This window comes from Anolis sagrei, chromosome 4 (assembly GCF_037176765.1).
Source record: "Anolis sagrei isolate rAnoSag1 chromosome 4, rAnoSag1.mat, whole genome shotgun sequence".
Taxonomy (NCBI): Eukaryota; Metazoa; Chordata; class Lepidosauria; order Squamata; family Dactyloidae; genus Anolis; species Anolis sagrei.
Window position 1 is genome coordinate 137,242,646 of NC_090024.1, and position 22,127 is coordinate 137,264,772.

At 41.0% G+C, this 22,127-nt stretch overlaps 1 protein-coding gene across 3 annotated transcripts in view; it reads left to right on the top strand.

Moving 5' to 3' along the window:
• NRG2 (neuregulin 2) overlaps nt 1-21,140 on the top strand; it is a 178,643-nt gene extending 157,503 nt beyond the window's left edge. For all 3 annotated transcript variants that reach the window (XM_060774146.2, XM_060774147.2, XM_060774145.2), the window contains 5 exons: nt 2,693-2,795; nt 6,080-6,203; nt 10,783-10,910; nt 13,881-14,105; nt 17,987-21,140. In XM_060774146.2, coding sequence (XP_060630129.2) covers nt 2,693-2,795; nt 6,080-6,203; nt 10,783-10,910; nt 13,881-14,105; nt 17,987-18,635 — 1,229 coding nt within the window. In that variant the 3' untranslated portion in view covers nt 18,636-21,140. The remainder of the gene's footprint in view (nt 1-2,692; nt 2,796-6,079; nt 6,204-10,782; nt 10,911-13,880; nt 14,106-17,986) is intronic.
• Nucleotides 21,141-22,127: the final 987 nt, after the last annotated feature.

Genomic DNA, 22,127 nt, shown 5'->3' on the forward strand with positions numbered 1-22,127 from the left:
ACCGCCTCCCATGGAGGGTCACCAAATTCATCGGTACATTTGGTTGGTATAGTCCAAGCTCTAAATAGTTTAGGACATTTTGGAAATACTGGCAATCTAGCTGTATACCCTCCAGTTACTAGGGTGCAGAAGTAGCTTTATTTCACCTTCTGTCAGATACCAGATGCTGATAGTGACAACTGGTAGAAATCTTTCAGTTTAAGGCTCCCCTTCCAGAAAGCCAGACCCTGATCTGTGCATCACCTGTATTTAGCTAGTTGGACTCATAAATTTCCCTATCAGTTGAAAGAGAAAAATGCAGAGGAATTGATTTTTTTACTAAACTCTTACATGGGTTCCAATCATCTCCATAGAAAACATTTAGAAGACACAACATTCTGGATATATGTCATTGCTGGTCTCTAAATAATGCTGAATGACGACATCTCATATTGCTTTTTCTAATTGACATGAGCAAGGAAATAGGCCAGAAGTTTTCCAAATGCAGTGTATTCCTATACATATCTACTTAGCTGTAAATTCAGTGACCCAAGTATGTTTGTAGAACTTTAGAAGGAGAGAGCCTTCTTGGTGGCTGCTCCCAGGTTATGCAATTCCTTTCTACAGGAAGCTAAGTAATTGTGATGAATATTTTTGTAAAGGTGTGTACAATGTAGATTCATCTTTAGTGCTGTGCTTTTTTATATAATTGTATGATTTCTGATATCAGTGGCTTTTATATGGTATCTTGTTTAATTGTTTGAACTTTGTTAGCTGTAGGTCATTAGGATGAAATTGTTTTAGTCTTATTGAAAGCTGTCTTAGCTCTAAAATAATAAAATATGTGACAAATTTTCAGATGGCAGGTGGCATACAGTATGATAATTAAAGTTAAATTGATGGCCAGATAAAGTTGAATTGGATGCTATCACAAGTCAGACCTCTGCATTGGGAAAAATAATGTCTAGTATTTCTCCTGATTTCTAATGGCACCACTCATTTTCAGCATTACTAGTAGCCATCCATGGGCCAAACACAAAAGGTAATGCTTATTGCTTATCCTCAAGGCCATACAGAGTTTGACAAGAACATAAACTACTATTTTATTCCTGGGACTTCAGGTCACTGAAGTGGCTCCCAAAGCAGTTCTTCAGGACAGTCCATTGTATAGTCTCCATTCACTTCCTTCAGATTAGACTATCTTGCACCCTTGCCCTGTCACCAACAATGTAGTTGCAAGATCTTGTTGGTACACTCTCTGTGTTCTTCTGCTCCCCTTGACTTCTGCATGATCTCTCACATGATCCTCTCTCTCTCTCTCTCTCTCTCTGTTGCTCTGCTGTTTGTTTTTTCTTTTTCCAGAGGATAGATCAGGAAACTGATATTTTTGGGTGTCATTTGATGATAGTCACTTTCCAGGTGTTCTGCGGGCCCATCCACACAGGGCCCAAAACACAGGCCATCACGTTTACCTGAGGCGTCCACATGATGCCTCACATAAAAAGCAAATTAATTCAGGACACGACAGGAAAACCCTGCTTTGTCCCAAATTAATTAGGCACTGGATCTTCCTTAAAGATCAAGTATGGGCCCTGTTAGGATTGCCCCCTTGGAAGTCCTGTGTTAGGGCAAAGACCTTTCATGTTTTATGGGTTGAATCAGCCCAGAAAACCCAGAGCTCTATAACCACCCCACCAAAAACCCTTTAAATGACCCTTAAAAATTAAAAAAATAACCCAGCTTCTATTACCATGCTGGCGGAGCTCTCCTCAACTCCAGGAGGTGAGGAGGAAAATTGCTCCTCACCCCCGCTTCTCCTGGCACGTCATTTCTATGCTCCAGAAGAGCGCTGCCAGCACAGTAATGGCAGTCGAGGAAGTTATTTTTAATTTTAGGGCTTTTCTGTATAGTGTCTGGGTGCTCCGTCTGAAGATTCGGCCTAAGTGTCACAGTTAGTTCTGCCACTTAAAGGAGAGTTAACATAGGCGCATAGAAGTTGGCCTCACCAAGTGATGCTGTACAGGTTGCCTATCCCTTTTCTGAAATGCTTGGGAACTGTTTCATATTTTGGATATTTTTCAGATTTGGTGATGTTTGTATAAACGTAATGATACACCTTGAATAGCCACCACTCCTACCATTTCACATGTCCACACATTTGTCTTCAAGCCTTGTGTCTCATTCATTCACTACTTGTGTTGTGCATGATATGCGAAACTGAGGATCTGTGAAATGGTGGGAATTCAGGAGTATTGCTCAGCAGGACTCCATGTCTCCCACCACTTCACAGATCCTCATGTCTCTGTAGTGTAGACACTGCCTCAAAGGTGGGAGTGAAAGATTGCTGGAAAAATGTTTTGGAGTCTGGTGTAAATCAGATTTCTGAATTAAGGGTGCTCAACCTGTACTGCTATGCATAAATTATACAGAGTTGTTGGATAGGAAAGGAAGAGATGTGTGGAACTATTAGAAAACATGGAGTGAGATTACTGAAAAGGAAAAGAGTCTGGTTTCATTGCTTTTGTTTTGAATTGACAGTGATAAAGAGAACATTTGGAGAAAAGAAGCTGTAGCTAATGTAAAGTGTTATCTTAAGAAAATAGCCTATTAGATTTCAATTCCTAATGTGAAGGGTAGTAATTGTACATTCAGCATTCACAGATCTAATTTGAGATGGATTTTTAACTGCTCATTCTTTTGATCTTATTTGCAGAAGCTGAGGAGCTGTATCAGAAGAGAGTGCTAACCATAACCGGGATTTGTGTTGCATTGCTTGTGGTGGGGATAGTGTGTGTGGTAGCTTATTGTAAAACCAAGTGAGTGGCTTTTATTAATACTAAACAGTCCTGTATATACATTAAAAGTCTCTTATCATTCCTACAGTTCTAGTGCTTATTAGCTTTAGAATATAGCTGTTTCCTTAACCTTTGGGGGGAAACGCACACAAGGACAGCAGGTGAAAACAAACCCACAAAAATGCTAACAAGGACACAACTGCAGGGATATAATATAACACAAGATTACTAGGAGGATATAAATAATAACAATATAAATATTGTAATGTAAATGCAAAAATCCATGCAATAAAATACATTAATAAAAATATACACACACTATTAAAGATTGCCAAATGATAAACACATGAACATAAAATTAAATCATAACAACAGCATTCATTATAAGAAATCATCAGCAAAACTGATCATAATGAAATGAAGTTGGTGAAAGAAATTAGAGCAACAGGTCATTGCCAAAAATTGTAATGGCAAGAAGTAATGTAACGGTGAGATGTGAATCAGGTGCTTCCTCCATAATGTTTAATAAAGTCAAATGCTCCATCTTATTTCAATAAAAATTCCACTAATTCTACTTTACTTCCAAAGGAAGTCAAGGAAACATATGGGACATTTGCCTTTCCCAAATATGAAGACGTGGGGGAAGCTAGGGGCCCTTCCAGACAGGCCCTTTATCCCAGGATCTGATCCCAGATTATCTGGCAGTGCGGACTCCTATAATCCAGTTTAAAGTAGAAAATCTGGAATCAGATCCTGGGACAAAGGGCCTGTCTGGAAGGACCCTGACAGAAGGAAAAGGGTCTGTTGGTTTGGGAGCAGTCATTTATCACCTCTCCTGAGCACTTCTAGGGAACTTTCAAATAGACATCTAGCATCACTCTGGCCCTTCTACACTGCTATATAATCCAGATTATCAAAGCAGTCCACATTGTCTGCTTTGAACTGGGTTATTTATTTATCTATCGTGTCAGTGCAACCAGTCGATTATATTACATTTCTAACAGAACAAAGCAAAACAACAACAACAACAAAAACCCCAGACAAAATATGAAAATTGTGAGTTTGGTAGATTAAATGTCCTTTGACCAGTATCTGGCCACTTGGAGTGCCTCTGGTGTTGCTGCAAGAAGGTCCTCCATTGTGCATGTGGCAGGGCTCAGGTTGCATTGCAGCAGGTGGTCAGTGGTTTGCTCTTCTCCACACTCGTATGTCGAGGATTCCACTTTGTAGCCCCATTTCTGAAGGTTGGCTCTGCATCTCATGGTGCCAGAGCGCAGTCTGTTCAGCGCCTTCCAAGTCGCCCAGTCGGGGAGTCTCTCATTTGGTATCAGCCATTGGTTGAGTTTCTGGGTTTGAGCCTGCCACTTTTGGACTCTCGCTTGCTGAGGTGTTCCGGTGAGTGTCTCTTTAGATCTTAGAAAACTATTTCTAGATTTAAGTCGTTGACATGCTGGCTGATGTTGATGTGCTGGGTAATATGAGTCTACACTGCTATTTAATTCAGTTCAAAGCAGATAATCTGGATTTAAATGGCAGTGTAGAAGGGGTCTCAGTTTACCCTTCAGATACATGTTCCCACATATCAACAGACCAAACTTCCCCTCTTGTGTTAATCATGCCATGTGAAGTCTATACTAAGAAATAATAATAATAATAATAATAATAATAATAATAATAAACAACTATATTTATACCCCGCCACCATCTCCCCAATGGGGACTCGGAGCAGCTTACACGGGGCCAAGCTCGGACAACATATTACATCAAAATAAAACCAATACATAAACAACAAGCAACATCATTAAAATTACATTAAAAGAAAAAAACCCCAAAACACATGAATACAATAACAAAATAACATTACAATAAACACAGTGACAGTAACAGTGGGCGGGCCACATGTACAGGATAAAATGTTTAAAAACTCTAATGAGATAAAAATAGGAGCAAGTTAGAAATAGGAGCGGTTATTCTGAGTATGGATTTTAAATCATTTTTAATTTTTTAAAAATGCTGAAATAATAGTTTGTAGTATTGTACAAATATTTCTGTATGTTCTTTTTCCTTAAAAAAGAGAGCTATATGCTAAAAAGTGTTTCATCATAAATTTAACAAATAAGGGCATCAATTCAAACTTTTTTTAAAAAAAATGCATTTTAATATTACTATTAGATCAATATTGAAACAGTTCCTTTAAGAATAGATGGAAAGGAAGATTTTAATGTAAATTACTTGATTCATTAAAGGAACATGTTTGTAAAAAGGGACTAACTCAAATGATAGTGGTGAAGGTGTGCGAAAGTAAAGATCTAAGGCAAGGAGGCATACAAGCCATTCTTTGAAGGGTATATGCCTGCTCCCAGTATGAACTTTAGTGGTAAACTAAACAGCTAAAAGTATTTGCAAAGTTGTAAGAAATGTTTGCTTTAAGAGGGTTTAAATATTTGATTGGGAATCAGGAAAGGCAAGCGAACCTCCTTTTGAAACAAGCACTTCCAACTTGTTTTAAGGGCTTTTTCTGGTCATTGGTCTGAATTTATGTGGTTTCCTTCTAAATCTTGGTGACAGAAGAGGGAGAACTGCAGCAGATGGCTGTTGCTGGGATTGAGAAACAAAATTATCCATTCAATCTGCCAGAGTCTTAAAGGTCCCACACCAGTATGTAAAATCCAGATTATCTGCTTTGAACTAGATTATATGGTAGTGTAGACTCATATAATCCAGTTCAAAGCAGATAATTTGAATTATCCACTTTGATAATATGGATTATATGGCACTGTAGAAGGGGCCTAATTCTTCATCCCAAAACAATTGTCCCACATTTCAGAACAAGGAGAAGAACAGATGTAAAAAAAAATTCCATCTGTGCAACTCAGGCCCATTCTAAACTACCATATGTTCTGGCCCATACTAAACTACAATATAATCCAGATTATCAAAGCAGATAATCCACATTATATGCTTTGAACTGGATTATATGAGTCTATACTGCCATATAATCCAGTTCAAAGCAGATAATCTGGATTTTATATAGCAGTGTAGAAGGAGCCTTTGATGGCAAGCCTATTTTGGCCAAGCTCAAGGTCCAGGTAAAGACAAGAAAACAAACGGCTGAGAGAAAACCCAAATGCAAAGAAGACAGGCAGTTTCCCAGCCAGAGTCGCCCAATACAATGGGATCCACACTTTCCTTGAGAAGAGAGTTCAACAAAAGGGCCTATAACAGTCAAATAGTGTCCTTATTCCTGTCTGAATCCCATTGCTGAAAGAATGCAAGTAATATTTACTAATTTGCTTATTATTTAGAAAACAGAGAAATCAAATGCATAATCATATGCGGCAAAATATGTGTCCAGCCCATCAGAACAGGAATCTTGCAAATGGTCCTAGCCATCCTCGGCTGGACCCTGAGGAAATTCAGATGGCTGATGTAAGTAACTTTTCTTTTTTCATCATGTGGGGTCTTTTGAAAAATTGCAGTGAGTGAAGAAGGCCAGAACAAAGGATAGGGGAAATGTGCATCTTTCCATTTCCTCTGGCCCCTCGCCTTTCTTCTATTCTTTCTTCTATTCTCCCCCCCCCCTCCTCTCTTTCCTTTTCAGTTTCCCTTCTTCATTCTTCCCCTGTTCTGTCTTTCTTGGTTTTGCTCATGCAGTGGTTTATGGGTAGACTCCAATACCACAGGGCTAGAGAGGGAGACCTAGATGCATTAGTTGCAAGCCAGTGGATAGGAGGACCCTGCAAGTAGAAGGCTGCTGTGTGAGCAGAGGCGGCTCAACCCATTACGCAAAGTAAGCATTCGCAGTATAGTTGATTTTGCCCAGGGGCGCTCTTAAGGCGCTCTTGGGGGAAAATAGACCTTGACATATACAAGTTGTAGTTACTGGGATGTATAGTTCACCTAAAATCAAAGAGCATTTTGAACTCCACCAATGATGGAATTGAACCAAATATGGCACACAGAACTCCCATGACGAACAGAAAATATATATCAATGATTGGTTGGGGGGGGGGGGGGGTTGCCAAAATACTGTTTGCTTACCGTTGAAAATTACCTAGGGTTCCCAATCTTTGGTCCTCCAGTTGTTTTGGACTTCCGCTCCCAGAAATCCCAGCCAGCTTACCAGCTGTTAGTCCAAAACATACTCAGAAATCTAACTCCACTTTACTACTGGAATGAATGCTTTTAAGATGCTCTGTGTGAGAGCGTAAACAACACTTGTAGATGTTGGTCACAAACATCACCATCTGTGCCCAACTTTCTTCTTGTTTGAAAACCACATGATTTCCAGTACTAAAGTAACTGCCCCTGAAAAACTGAAGCTAGTAGCCCTCCAGAAATATCAATTCCGTCTGATGTTGGGGCTCACTATCCTGTTTAATTTTTCTATTATTATTTTCATTCCTTTACTTATTTCATGTACTATTCCTTGGTAGAAATAAAATAGAATTTTGGCCCTGTCAAAATCGAGACTGGTGCTATGTTTGTTTTGGAAACATTGCTAGAGTCATCCCATTGCATTTGACGTGTTCATGTTATGAAAGTAAGAAGGTTTCCTGGGCGTTGGGATGTGCCTTTCCCATAACTGTAGGTCTTAGTTCAACGATACTGTCATGCCATACCTTTCGGTTTGCCAAGGACAGTCCCAATGAATCCTTTCACTTTTTCAGCAGCTTTCCCCCCCCCCCCTCTCCTTTTACTTTCCTTTTTTGCTTTCAGCTTACTCCAGTTTCTGCAAACTGAGTTCAAAATGCAAAATTAGTTTTCACTTAGTTAACTCAGGGCAAGGGGAAAGGGGTGAGTGCGATCTTGCTTGAGCAAAATGCCACAATGTCCCTAGCTTGTCATTAATAAACTTTGCTATTGTGACCACACTCTGAGGATGCTTGGACACATGTCTTCAGGTTTTCATCTGTGAAGAATTGAAATGCAAGCCATGCATTCAACCTAATAGCAGCTACAGACAGGGAATGTCGTTCAGAGGACTATGGTAGGCTTTACCTGTCTTTGCCACCTTGCCACAACAAAGACTCAGTCTAGAATGGTGGTTCCCAACCTTTGGTCCTCCAGTTGTTTTGGACTTCCGCTCCCAGAAATCCCAGCCAGCTTACCAGCTATTAGTCCAAAACATACTCAGAAATCTAACTCCACTTTATTACTGGAATGAATGCTTTTAAGATGAAAACAATGCTGGTAGTTACGTTTTTTATGCAAGGAGGCAGTGTCATTTTCAGAGATGCTGTTATTGTAGCATGACTTTGCTGGAGGAGAAAGCAGCAGATAAAGGAAGGGGGAAAATCTTAATTGAGTGTTTCTCAACCTGGGGGTTGGGACCCCTGGAGGGGTCACAAGGGGGTATCAACGGGGTCATCAAAGACCATAAAAAACACAGTATTTTCTGTTGGTCATGGGGGTTCTGTGTGGGAAATTTGGCCCAAATTTGGCCCAAATTTGTTGGTGGGGTTCAGAATGCTCTTTGTAGGTGAACTATAAATCCCAGCACCTAAAATTCCCAAATGTCAATGTCTATTTTTCCCAAACTCCACCTATGTTCACATTAGGACACATTGAGCATTCGTGCCAAGGTTGGTCCAGATCCATCACTGTTTGAGTCTACAGTACTCTCTAGATGTAGATGAACTACAACTCCAAAACTCAAGGTCAATATCCACCAAACCTTTCAGTATTTTCTGTTGGTCATGGGAGTCCTGTGTGCCAAGTTTGGTTCAATTCCATTGTTGGTGGAGTTCAGAATGCTTTTTGATGGTAGGTTAACTATAAATCCCAACGACTACAACTCCCAAATAACAACATCAACCCCCCTCCCCCTACCTCACCAGTATTCAAATTTGGGCATATTGGGTATTTGTGCCAAATTTGGTCAAGTGAATGAAAATACATTCTAAATATCAGATATTTACATTTACAATTCATTACAGTAGCAAAATTTCAACTATGAAGTACCAATGAAAATAAAGTTATGGTTGGGGGTCACCACAACATCAGGAACTGTTTGAAGGGGATGCAGCGTTAGGAAGATTGAGAAACACTGTCTTAATGCATACAAAGGAGAAAGAAATGATGATCTGAGTTGTTGTAGATTTTTCGGACTATATGGCCATGTTCTAGAAGCATTCTCTCGTGATGATCTGGCCCTTCTCTAAGTCTTGCATTCTTTCCTGTAATGATACTTTCCTCTAGTGATACGTAAGAACACACTAAAAGACATTCCATTTTTTAAAAAGTCTATCATTTACGGTAGTTACGTTTACATTGGAGGCTTTCAATTTGATTAGATAACTACTTATATTTTTAATTTCCTAAATGTATTTACTTTGCATTTTTGCTTAATGTTGTAAGCTGTTTGAGAGCCTTGTTCTCAGGAAAAACATTGGATAGACATTAAACACATTAATAAGTCTTAAGACCCTTCCAGATCGGGCCCAAAATCTGGGCCCTGTTGGACTTTTACCTAAGGTGTCCAAAAGAGGATTAATTCAGGACAAAGTAGGAAAACCTTGCTGTGTCCTGAATCAATTAGATACCCCATTAGACACAGGCCTTCCTGAAAGTATGCCCAGGGATCAGTCCCCACACCCATCTTGTTACTTTTGAGTTCCTGGAGCCCAAAAATATGATGTGGCATCCACCTCCCCCCCAACCTCCCCCCCAAAAAAAACCTTAAAAAAATTTAAAACCTTACCGGATCACCATGAGGCTGCTGTATAAAAACGACGCACCAGGAGGTGTGTGAGAGTGTAGGTGAAATTGCTCATGCCCCCTCCTGGCGACCCAGTAAGGTTTTATAAATTTGTAAGCCTTTGGGGTTTTTTGGAGGGGTGGTGGTGGCTCATTCCAGCGTGGCAGTTTCTGTGCTGGAATGGGGACACCCTCCCCCTGGGAAAGCCCGAGTTTTTCTTTGGGCATGGGCAGGCCCGTAGCCAGGATTTCGATTCGGGGGGGGGGGCTGAGTTTTTTTGGGGGGGGGGGGTTGGGGGGGCTGAGTCTGAGTGAAAGAGGGTCTACCCTAGCCTACTATAGGTGTGGGTGAAATGTCAGGACAGGCCCGTAGCCAGGATTTCGATTCGGGGGGGGGGGCTGAGTTTTTTTCGGGGGGGGGGTTGGGGGGCTGAGTTTCTGGGGGGGGGGTCTACCCTAGCAAACCTTTTGTATCATTACCCCAATACCCCCATGCATATGGGATATATTGTGTATGGTGATCAGATCATGATATGAATAAACATAACAATTTAAATAATGCTCACGGACCACCATGAGAATTTCGGGGGGGGGGGGCTGAAGCCCCTCAAGCCCTCCCCCCCCCCCCGGCTACATGCCCGGGCATGGGGACTTAAACCTACAATGAAGCAGGTTTCTTAAACCCACTTCATCTTGGGTTTAAGCCCTGTGTGGAAGTGCCCTTAGTTTCAGCCACATACTGACCTATGGAAGTTGGTTGGACTCCAACTCACACCACCCTGACTATTAGCCATTGTGCTTGGGCCTAATGGGCCTCAGTCAAGCAGCAGATGAAAATTCCAGATGTATTTTGTTTTGGAATTTTTGGTGGTTAGAAGAGAAGTAAGTTCCTCTCTCATCTTTTGACAAGTCTTAACCACCTTTGAAGAGATCTTTTGCTTGTCTCATCCCTAACAATGCAGAATTACCTGAGGATTGACTCTTCTGATCATGTATATGGACATAAACTTTTTGGTTTCTTATATTCTGCATTTTGCCTCTGGGCTTGTGAAGCTCAATGTGGTATTGTCTGACCACAATTTAGCATGATAAGGCTGTAATTATTAAAAAGCAATCATAAGCAGCATTATTGAAGAGTGTAATGAATTTGAAGTTCTGAAACCGAAGAACAAAAGTCAAGCATATTTAGGACAATCTGAGCTGCTTGTCCCATTTCTTCTCCTTCTATAATTGGAAACGATTCGACCTATAAATAAGGTCATGTTGTTATGTCAAATGGATTTCAGATTGCTTATTGTTCCTTCCTCAGTATATGTCTAAAAATGTTCCTGCTACTGAGCATGTCATTCGAAGAGAAACAGAGACCACCTTTTCAGGGAGTCATTCCTGCTCACCATCACACCCCTGCTCAACAGGGACTCCAACCTCAAGCCAAAGGTACGAGTTCTCCACTCCCTCCGTCTCTTTGTCTCTACAGAGTTGCAGCCAGTGCTCACCTGTCTGGAGATGCTTATAATCCTTTTAATATATTGCATTCTGGACAATTATGTGTGGCATGGGAATTAATTGTCATTGTCATGGTCAAACAAGGTGAAATTGGGTCTCATGGTGGGAAACTTCCCTGGGAGAGAAAGAATGCCCATCCCCAAGAACCTATGAAATCTGGGGGGATTCTTGAATGCTTTGGGGGTTCCTGTAGAAGGCGGATTGAGATGTTTGCCTCGCTATGGAATAGTGAAGTGAAGTGAGACATCAATATGGTTGCACTGAAGTGTCCTTTTTGGTCCTGGGATATTTCTATGTTTCTCTGCAAGCTATAAAGTGCTAACACATGTATGTTGGATAAAAATTAAACACTTTAGTAAGTCTCAGTTTCAGCCACCTACTGATCTCTAGGCTGTAGAGGATATGTTCTCAGGTGGACTATGGTCACGTGAAACTGCAGATACAACCAAGTACAATCAAATTACCTGACCTCTGGTACAGCATACTATAAATCAGTGGTTCTCAACCTGAGGGTCCCCAGGTGTTTTAGCCTACAACTCCCAGAAATCCCAGCCAGTTTACCAGCTGTTAGGATTTCTGGGAGTTGAAGGCCAAAACATCTGGGGACCCACAGGTTAAGAACCACTGTTATAAATTCACCTGGAGGACCTAGAAATCCTTAGAGCAGTGGTTTTCAACCTGTGGGTCCCCAAATGTTTTGACCTTCAATTACTAGAAATTCTAACAGCTGGTAAACTGGCTGGGATTTCTGGAGTTGTAGACCAAAACACCTGGGGACCCACAGGTTGAGAACCACTGCCTTTGAGAATCCTCTCTAAAATGTGTTAGGATCTCCAGGTTGATTCTATGGTAACTTCCAGAGAAGGCATATCATAGAACCACTTATTTATTTAGGTATTTATATTCCTCCCTTCTCACCCCGCAGGGGACTCACAATAAACATATACATGGCAAACATTCAATGCCATAGACACACAACATATATAGACAGACACACAGAGGCTATTTAACTTTCCAACTTCATAAGGGTATGCTTTGAATTCTGGCCACCGAGGAAGCTGTCACTTCACCGTCCACTTGTGACACCGATGGAGTACTTCCTCATTCTTTTGTCTGCTGCTGGAGAGTTTTATGGCATTGTAAATTAGTTAAATTAGCCTCCCCGCATAAGCAATACCTACATTTCCTACTTGACAGATGCAACTGTCTTTCAGGCTGCAAAGGTTGACAGCAAGCTAGACAAATGGTTGGGAGCTTACTCCGACCAGGGCTGGCTTTGAACTCATGACCTTTCGGTCAGTAGTGATTTTAATGCAGCTGACTCTCAACCAGCCACAACCCACAATTTGGATGACTAGCGAATTCTTACAGGGACATTTTTTCCCCTGGGAGCAGAAAGGGACCATCTGAACATTAAGAAGAACTTTCTGACTGTGAGAGCTGTTCAGCAGTGGAACTCTCTGTCCTGGAGTGTGGTGGAGGCTCCTTCTTTGGAGGCTTTTAAGCAGAGGCTGGATGGCCATCTGTCGGAGGTTCTTTGAATGCAGTTTTCCTGCTTCTTGGCAGGAGGCTGGACCGGATGGCCCAAGAGGTCTCTTCCAACTCTATGATTCTATGATTCTAAGTGAAACCACCAACCCACAAATTTCAATGCCATTTTGGAAAACCCATTTTCTGGGCTCTATTTGGTAAACTGGGCTTAATGAGTAATTCCCTCCGTATGACTCTATATCTAGGGTTTGCAACTTTGGAAGGCTAGACAGACACATTAGCCCTCCAGGGAAACTTTCCTGGGAGCAGGGGCCCTCTCTGCTGGCCCCTGCTCACAGGGAAGAAAAAAACAACATTTTTTGCCCCCAAATGCCTCTGAAACCCAAAACATTTTCACCATGTTTCAGAAAAAGGCATCTCTTGTGATTCAGAAAACAACATCTCCGGGGATTGGGTATACAAGATGTTCCCTATGCCCTCTAGTGGATATTTTAGAACATTTCAGAGCAAAACAATTGGTGGGTTGTTGTAGATTTTTCGGGCTATATGGCCATGTTCTAGAAGCATTCTCTCCTGACATTTTGCCTGCATCTATGGCAAGATGCTTGCCATAGATGCAGGTGAAATGTCAGGAGAGAATACTTCTAGAACATAGCCATGGGTTGTTGTAGATTTTTTGGGCTATATGACTATGTTCTAGAAGCATTCTCTCCTGACATTTCATCTGCATCATGGCAAGATGCTTGCTATAGATGCAGGTGAAATGTCAGGAGAGAATGCTTCTAGAACATGGCCATATAGCCTGAAAAATCTACAACAACCCAGTGATTCCAGCCATGAAAACCTTTGACAATACATAAAACAATTGGTGTTTTGCTCTGAAATTGTGGCGGTCTTTGACTACTGCGGGATTCATAGAGGCCTCTAGGCATAGTCAAAATGCAATCAACACCACCTAAAGTATATATTTTTTATTTATTTACTTATTTTATTTAGATCCACAAAGGCACTTAGGTTATAATCCACATAGATAAATAAAATGTAATACATAAGATGACACACAATGCAGCTGCATCTGGCTTGCTGCCACCCTCTCTCCCACTCAGTGGCCAGTGGAATGGCAATCATAGGACGTGGGAGAACCCCCCAATAGCTGGTGGATGAGAGATGATGAATCTGTGTCTGGCTGGCTGCCTCCCTCCCATTCAATGGCTAGCGGAATGGTTGTTGGGCAAAAACATAGTTTTGATCCCCGAGGAGCCATAAGGGCTACAGAAATGACCCTGGAGAGTTGCATAGGGCTCATAGGCCACACTTTGTCCAACCCTGCTTTGTATACAATAAGATGGCATAGTGAGATCTGTTCCATATTGTGGCCAATATATGTTTATTGCTCCTCTTGATCCACAGACATGAAAGCCACACTTGGAGTTTGGAACGGACAGAGAGCATGACTTCGGATTGCCAATCTGGGATTATGTTATCTTCAGTGGGCACCAGCAAGTGCAACAGTCCTGCCTGCGTGGAAGCTCGGGCTCGGCGTGAAGCAGCTTACTCCCTTGAAGAGCAAAGGAAGTCAACGATGCAATACAGAGACTCTGTGGATTCCCTTCGAGACTCGCCGCATAGTGAGAGGTCTCGTTTTTTGTCATTATGGTTTTGTGTCTTCACTGTCATTTCAGCATAAATAGCACTCTGCAGACCTAAAAGTCTGAGGAAAACTCTCTTTCGTGGCGATATACAAAATCCAGTGTCCAAGAATGGCTGATAGAAAGAGAGATAGCTGTATTGATATACTAAGTAGTAGTACTATACTTCAGGCTGTATTGATATACTAAGTAGTAGGTTTTTACCCTGAGGTACAAACATTATGTATCTTTGTAGGGTTATCCTTTTGGAATCACAGTTAAATAATGTATAGAAAACACTTAGAGAACTCCAAACGTTTTTCTTCTTATCAGGAGCGCTCCAAGCAGTCATGCTGGCCACATGACCTTGGAGGTGTCTACGGACAACACTAGCTCTTTGTCTTAGAAAGGGAATGAGCACCAACTCCCATAGTCGGACACGACTGGACTTAATGTCAGGAGGAAACTTTTACCTTTACCTAGGAACATCTTGCCTTGTTTCCACCATATTGTTTTAATAGTTGGATGCAAACTTTATTTTCTGCTTATACTACCTTCATTTCTATCCACAAAAAATGCTACCATGGGATGCTTTTGGTAGAAGTGGCAAAACAAAAATTTTGGTAACCCCCTTCTTGCTATCAATCCCACAGTTACACTTTGATGCTGTTCCAGAGATACTTTCAATGCCTTGCAAAGATTCAAGGGTTCAAGGGGCTTCAAGGGGAAGAGGTCTTCTTGACAGAAGATGACTGATAGCATTTTCACCTGTAGAAGCAGAACATGAGTGAAAACCAATAGCTCTTGTTCCTTTTACATATCTGTGTTGCATGTCATCACAAAAATAGCTTCATCCTGTAAGTATAAATAATACATTTCTGGCTAGTATTGAAAATCTTGCCCCACCCCAGAATACTCGAACTGCATTGAACTGTTTTATATGGCAGTGTAGACTCATATAATGCAATTCAATGCAATTAAACCATATTATGAAATTGCATTATATGGCAGTTTAGATGCGGCCTCAGTGTCAAAAAGGAACAGTAGGAGCCCAATTGCCCATGCATGGCTTGGTGATATTTGAATTGAAATTTTGTCTCTGTTGGGATAAAAATTCATATCTATCCTTTTGAATATTTTATATTAAATGTTCAACTTTCAAAGTTTTCTAGTACAGACAGTCCCCTAGTTACAAACAAGATTGGTTCTGCTGGTTTGTTCTTAAGTTGAATTTGTTTGTAAGTCTGAACAGGTACATTTTAAAAGTGTAACTCCAACAATACACACACACAGATACATACACACATGTGTGAATGTCGGCGCGCACACACAGACACGCTTTGGATAGCATAGAGAAGGGCTAACACCCCTGTGGTGTTTGTTTTGCTGACTGTGCCCCTGTTCAGAAGATTTCACCTCACTTTCTGTCCCTGTGAGAATTGGATTTTGAAAAATATGGCTTGTTGCGGAAACAAGGACTGGCGATAAAGCTTCAGTTGAGACATCATTTTTCCCATGATAACTCTTTCTGGAATGAATTTTCCTTCCAAGGGGTAGATTACTTTAACTTCCTGATGTCTCATCCCCATTCTTAACTGTAGTCATTTGTAACTAAGGGACTGACTGTAATCAGGTTATGGGGAGATCAATTTTCAGATTCTGTATGTGTCTGTGAATGAAAGGATCACAACTATTTTGTGATACACTTTGGATTCCCCAGTTGAAAGAAGGGATACAGAAATGTCTCATGTTCAGGCTTTTCTGATTATCAGGTGTTATGGAGTTCATAGGTACCAAACTCTAGTTTTGAATATACAAATCCCACATTTTATTCACTGTCCAAAATGTACCTATAGTAAAAATAAAGGTTTCCCCGGACATTAAGTCCAATTCTGTCCAACCCTGGGTTGGTGGTGCTTATCTCAATTTCTAAGCCGAAGAGCTGGTATTGTCCTTAGACACCTCCTAGGTTATGTGGCCAGCATGACTGCATGGCACACCATTGCCTTCCCACAGAAAAGGTAACTTTTAAAAAAAATTATTGTCCCGAAAAGGGGAAATAACGTTTTACTATTATTCATAGAAAGTTGGAGAACAATTGGGAGATAGTAAAGTAGGAAAGATAAAAAAGATATATAGATATAGATATAGATAGATAGATCACAAAAAAAGAAAAAAAGTCTCTTGACTTCCATTCTGAGCCGCTGCACTCATTTACATACTTCGTAGAGTCAAATATCCCTATGTATTTCTAATAGACACTATAGAGAAGAGCCCATAATTAACCACAATATTTATAATCCTTTTGCTTTTCATAGTCCTCAACTGGAGACCAGTCAGTTCTTTTAATTGGGCTGCCCAAGCAATTCTTCCAAAAAAAAAAAGTTAGAAGCGGTACCTATTGGTCTCACATTTGCATGTTTTTGAACTGCTAGGTTGGCAGAAGCTGGGCCTAACAGTGGGAGCTCACTCCGCTCCCTGTATTCGAACCGCCAACCTTTCAGTCAGCAAATTCAGCAGCTCAGCGGTTTAACTTGCTGTGCCACCAGGGGGCCCTAGGCCTCATCCTATAAACAGCTTATTCCCAAAATCTTGCCAGAATTCAATCCCCACCGGGAAAATCTACATCTAGCTTTGAGAAACACTATGCTTCTTTCACAGAAGAAATTTCCTACCCTGCTGATAGATTTTAGGTTCTACGATGATCCGTCAACACCACTTTGTTTTGTCTCACAGCGAACACAACATGCAAGCCAGCTGTGAAAAATACTTTCGTAAATTCAGAAGTCAACCATGGCTGGGTAACTGTTCGTGCCATGGAGCACCTTGCCCTTGGAGGACTGTATCATATTGTAGACACCCACCTAAGGGGGGGAAAAAAAAATACCAAAATGACTGTTAGACCTCTGTGGTTTGTCTATAACCGGAAACATCACTTCTTGCTTCTTCTTTGTTTTACTTCGAGAAGGCTAAATGTGTGATAGATGTGCCTGCCCCATACTCCCCAGAGGACATAATAAAATCTTTGAAGTGGGGCGGTGGGCAAAAAAACTAACTTTGAAGAGTTGCAGGTGATTATCAGGCAACATTTAAGAGTCATAGAATATTAGAGTTGGAAGAGATCATATGGGCCATATAGCTCAACTCCTGATTTAAAAGTGTGCATGATTTCTTTTCATGTCAGAGGTGACTTGAGAAACTTCAAGTCGCTACTGGTGTGAAAGAATTGGTCATCTACAAGGACGTTGGCCAGGGGATGCCTGAATGCTTTACCATCTTGTGGGCGGTTTCTCTCATGTCCCCACATGGGAAGCTGGAAATGACAGGCAAGAGCTCATCCCGCTCCCTGGATTCGAACCGCTGACCTTTTGGCCAGCAGTCCTGCCGGCACAAGGGTTTAACCTGCCTATATCATCAGTTGAGGGGGGGGGGGGGCTCCCCGCTCTGGCACCAATGGCTGCTCTGTCCAGAGTGAAGACAGAGGGGAGCAGAAGACATTTCCATCTTGTTTTTACTAATAATATAATATAGTATATTGTATATACATATAATATTTATAATAATATAATGTAATGCAATATAATACTCGTAATAATAGTACAATATTATAATTATAATTATATATTTACTAATAATATTACAATATAATGGTATAGTGAAATATAGTAATATATAATACTGATATTGTACTATGCTAATAATATAATATATTGTATGAAAATATATATTGTAAGCCACTCTGAGTCCCCTTCGGGGTGAGAAGGGCGGCATATAAATGCAGTAAATAAATAAATAAATAAACCCATTGCGGCACTGGGGGCTCCGTGGCAAAATGATTGGCATAAAGGTTTAAACTTGACACCAGTGCCTTTGTTTTCCTTCTTCTAGGTACGTGTCTGCCTTGACCACCCCAGCACGCCTGTCGCCTGTTGATTTTCACTACTCCGCCTCTACCCACATGCCTACTTTTGAGATCACCTCCCCCAACTCTGCTCATGCCGTCTCCCTGCCGCCCGCAGCATCCATTAGCTTCCAAGTGGAGGAGCAGCAGCCATTGCTCCGAAGGTACCAGGTCCCTTTTCAAGATATACAGAGATACGACGGTTACTACCAAAGAAGGAGCTACCTGAATGAGAGCACGGGGAGCTTGCCCTCCAGTCCCTTTCGCATCACGGAAGATGACGAGTATGAAACCACGCACGAGTACATCACTGCGCTAGAACAGCCAAAGAGAACAGGCAACAACAGCAGGAGGTGGAGGAAGTCCAAACTGAATGGGCACCTGTCCCACAGGGGCAAAATGCTTAGAGATTCCTTTTCAGTGAGCAGCGCCTCATACAGCGAGTCTGATGAGGAGCTGGTGGCTGAGAGCACCCCCTTCTTAAGTATGCGGAACGCTGAGGCGATGGACCCAGACTCGCCCCCTCTGTACCGACTGGCTGACAGCAGGACTTACTATTCCTTTGACAGATGCAGCACACAGGGAGACCGCGGGCTCACACGGACCAGGTCCAACCAAGATTCAGCACCACCTTAGATGCCACCTTCCTCATGCCCACTCCCATGAGCACCCCAGGACTGAGGAGGGGGGGAGGGGGATACAATAACAGAAGAGACAAATTTTTATTTTATATAAAAAAATGGGAAAAAATATAACAAAAGAAATGTTTTATTTTCATTTTAGCAATGACGTCTTATAATAGCTAATGGCAAAGACCTTTTTATAAGGAATCTATTTATATGTAACATCTTGATTTACAGCTTCTGAGAAAAGAAGAAATCAACAAAAAATAATAAAAAAATGATAAAAAAAAGAGATGGGCCAATTTTTGACTACTTACAAATCATTGAGAAATATCGTGGTGCCTTTTGCTGTATGCTAATGCCAGAATCCACACAGAAGATTATGTTTGAAGCATTCTTGAGATCATAGGCTTTACGTTCCGAACAACTTGCTACGGAATAGTTTAATGGGCACTTTTCCATTTGAGCAACTCTCTTTTCAATTGCTTGATATCTGGATGTTGGTAATCTTGTCCTTTTAAGGTATTTATGCTCACTGCCCACACCTTTAATTTCTCTCTCTCTTTCTTCCCCTCCCTCCCCTCCAAACACATATACGAGACACATGTCTTAATATTTCCGATAGTACTTTTCCTTTTCAGGAAAAAAGCAAATTTGTACTGGTAAGTAAAACTTAAGTCATAAACAAAATAAGTAGAAAGAGATTCATTTTTAAAAAAGTAACATCCCTTACAAATTATATTATTATTATTATTATTATTATCATTATCATTATCATCATTATTAGAAACACAACAAGATGAGTCCACAGCAGACAAGATCACTCTGCTGGCTATTGTATTGGATCACACGTCGGACACTTCCCAAGTGTCAAGGACTGTGTGATGTATCGGCGAATAATGCATGCAGATCCCAGTAAGGTGGCCTGCTGCAGCAGGCAGATGGTAATTTTGTTAGTGCCAATTGTGTTTAAGTGCAGGTCAATGTCTTTAGACACTGCACCCAGTGTGCCGATCACCACTGGGACCACCTTGACTGGCTTGTGCCAGAGTCTTTGCAGTTCGAACTTTAAATCCTCATATCATGCTAGTTTTTACAGTTGTTGTTGTTTTTGTTGTTGTTATTGTTATTATTAAACTTTATTTATACCCCGCCACCATCTCCCCGAAGGGACTCAGGGTGGCTAGCATGAGGCCAAGCCCAAAAAATTACAAAAGGCAAAATAAATACATACAACAAACAGTAACATCAAATAAAAGCAAAACAAGTAATATACTAAACAGTAACAAAATAATACAATAAAATGCAGAATATAAACAGGATTAAACACAGTGGATAAAAGGATAAAACTATAAAAACCACTGGGTGAGATAGATAAATAGGGTAGAGACTCTTGTCTTGAACAGTTTATGACCATGTGGGTAACAAATGAAAAAAATCAAACATTTTGGATGAATAAATTACTTTATATTTGTTCCAATATTGCTGTCGCTTCATCACTGCTTCAGCACTGTGTTTGGAGTCGAGCACTAGCTGTTCCTGAGTCTCTCTGAGCAACCACTGCACATTTTTTGGAACAATAAATAAAGGTTTAAATCAAATTGCAACCCGGCAACTGATGCCGGCATGCTCATAAAGCAGCTTGAACCCCATAGTGGAAGGTCCAGGACATAGAAGGTGCTGTAGATGAGGTGCGGACACTGCTCATATTTGAAAGCCCAGGTGAAGGGTCTCCGTAGTGCAGTGGTTCTCAACCTGGGGTCCCCAGATGTTTTTTACCTACAACTCCCAGAAATCCCAGCCAGTTGACCAACTGTTAGGATTTCTGGGAGTTGAAGGCCAAAAACATCTGGGGACCCCTGGTTGAGAACCACTGCCATAGTGCATCATCAATGAACCCCCCCCCCCTTCCTCCTCTATCACTGATAAATTTGTCACCAGCACGCTAGCGCCACCCTCAGCTATCCTCCCATGGAAAGCGACATCAAAGAGAAATGCCTTTGTGTGCTGCATTGTGTAAAGATGGTTGTTATTGTAATGTTCCAGCATTTCATAGTGACTTCTTGTTTATTAATTTTTAAAGACACAACCCAATAAGCCACAAAGTCACAAGTTTGGAGGCAGCCTTGTGTGTCGAGGTGGCAAGCTCATTCCCATGGAAAGAGGGAGAGTGCTTCTTTCCTTTCAGTTCCTTGTGGGGCCCTCCTTGGCCTGCCTCATCCTTTTCCTCTTTTGACTTCTGCATGTCCTTTGCATTTCAGATAACTGTAGATTGGATGCATGGGGAAGCTGTGACTGAGAAGATAAAATACAATTGCCAGTGTATTTCATTTAACTTTTAGCAATAAAGTACTTTAAACCCTTTGTTCCTCACCCACAACAGGGTCCAATAGAAACGCTGCTAATTTGTCATAAAGATGATTGTAAAAAAATTTGCTCTGGATTGTCTGAATGTCAGAACTCTTGACTGTTTAACACTTGAACTTTTTTAAATATTATAAATAAAAACAAGAAAGAACTACCTTGATTCTAAAATCAATTTCCTGAAGTAGCCCCAGGGCAGACAAGCAATTGGAAATAGGAACACAAATAGCATGGCAACTCGCCCTTCAGTCACAAAACTATAGCACAGTTTTCAATGAAGATGCTTGCAGATGTTGCCACTAAACCAGGCAGGTTTGCTTGTTCAGTGACTTCACACCAAGGAGGAAATTATTCAACAGTGGGTTGCTGTGAGTTTTCCAGGCTGTATGGTCATGTTCCAGAAGCATTCTTTACTGATGTTTCACCCACATCTATGGCAGGCATCCTCAGAGGTTGTGAAGTCTGTTGGAAACTAGGCAAGTGAGGTTTATATATCTGTGCAATGTCCAGGGTGGGAGAAAGAACACTTGTCTGTTTGAGGCAAGTGTGAATGTTGCAATTGACCATCTTGATTACCATTTAATGGCCTTGCAGCTTTTCAGTGTCCCATCCTAGACGTTCCACAGATATATAAACCCCACTTGCCTAGTTTCCAACAGACCTCACAACCTCTGAGGATGCTTCACTCAACAGTCTTTATTTCAGCCGTCACTGCCCCCTTCTACACTGCCATTTAAAATCCAGATTATCTGTTTTGAACTTGATTATATGGCAGTGTAGACTCATATAGTCTGGTTCAAAGCAGATAATGTGGATTATCTGCTTTGATCATTTGAATTATATGGCAGCATAAAAGGGGCCTAACAGACTGGCATAAACTGTGAGATAATTCTCAGAATCCAGTGACATACATGGGTTTTGGCTGGATATTTATAGTATCAGACTTTTCCTTCATCCTAATTGGTTATATGTAAAATAATTATTTTCAAACATAACATAAAAAAATTACATCAGCTACTCAACCTTACACATACTTAAACTCCTACACAGCTTAATACCAGAATTTACATCTACTTGGAATACCAGGCGGAATCAATAATGCTACTGTTTTAATAGTTTTTAACCGTTTTATGTTTTGAGC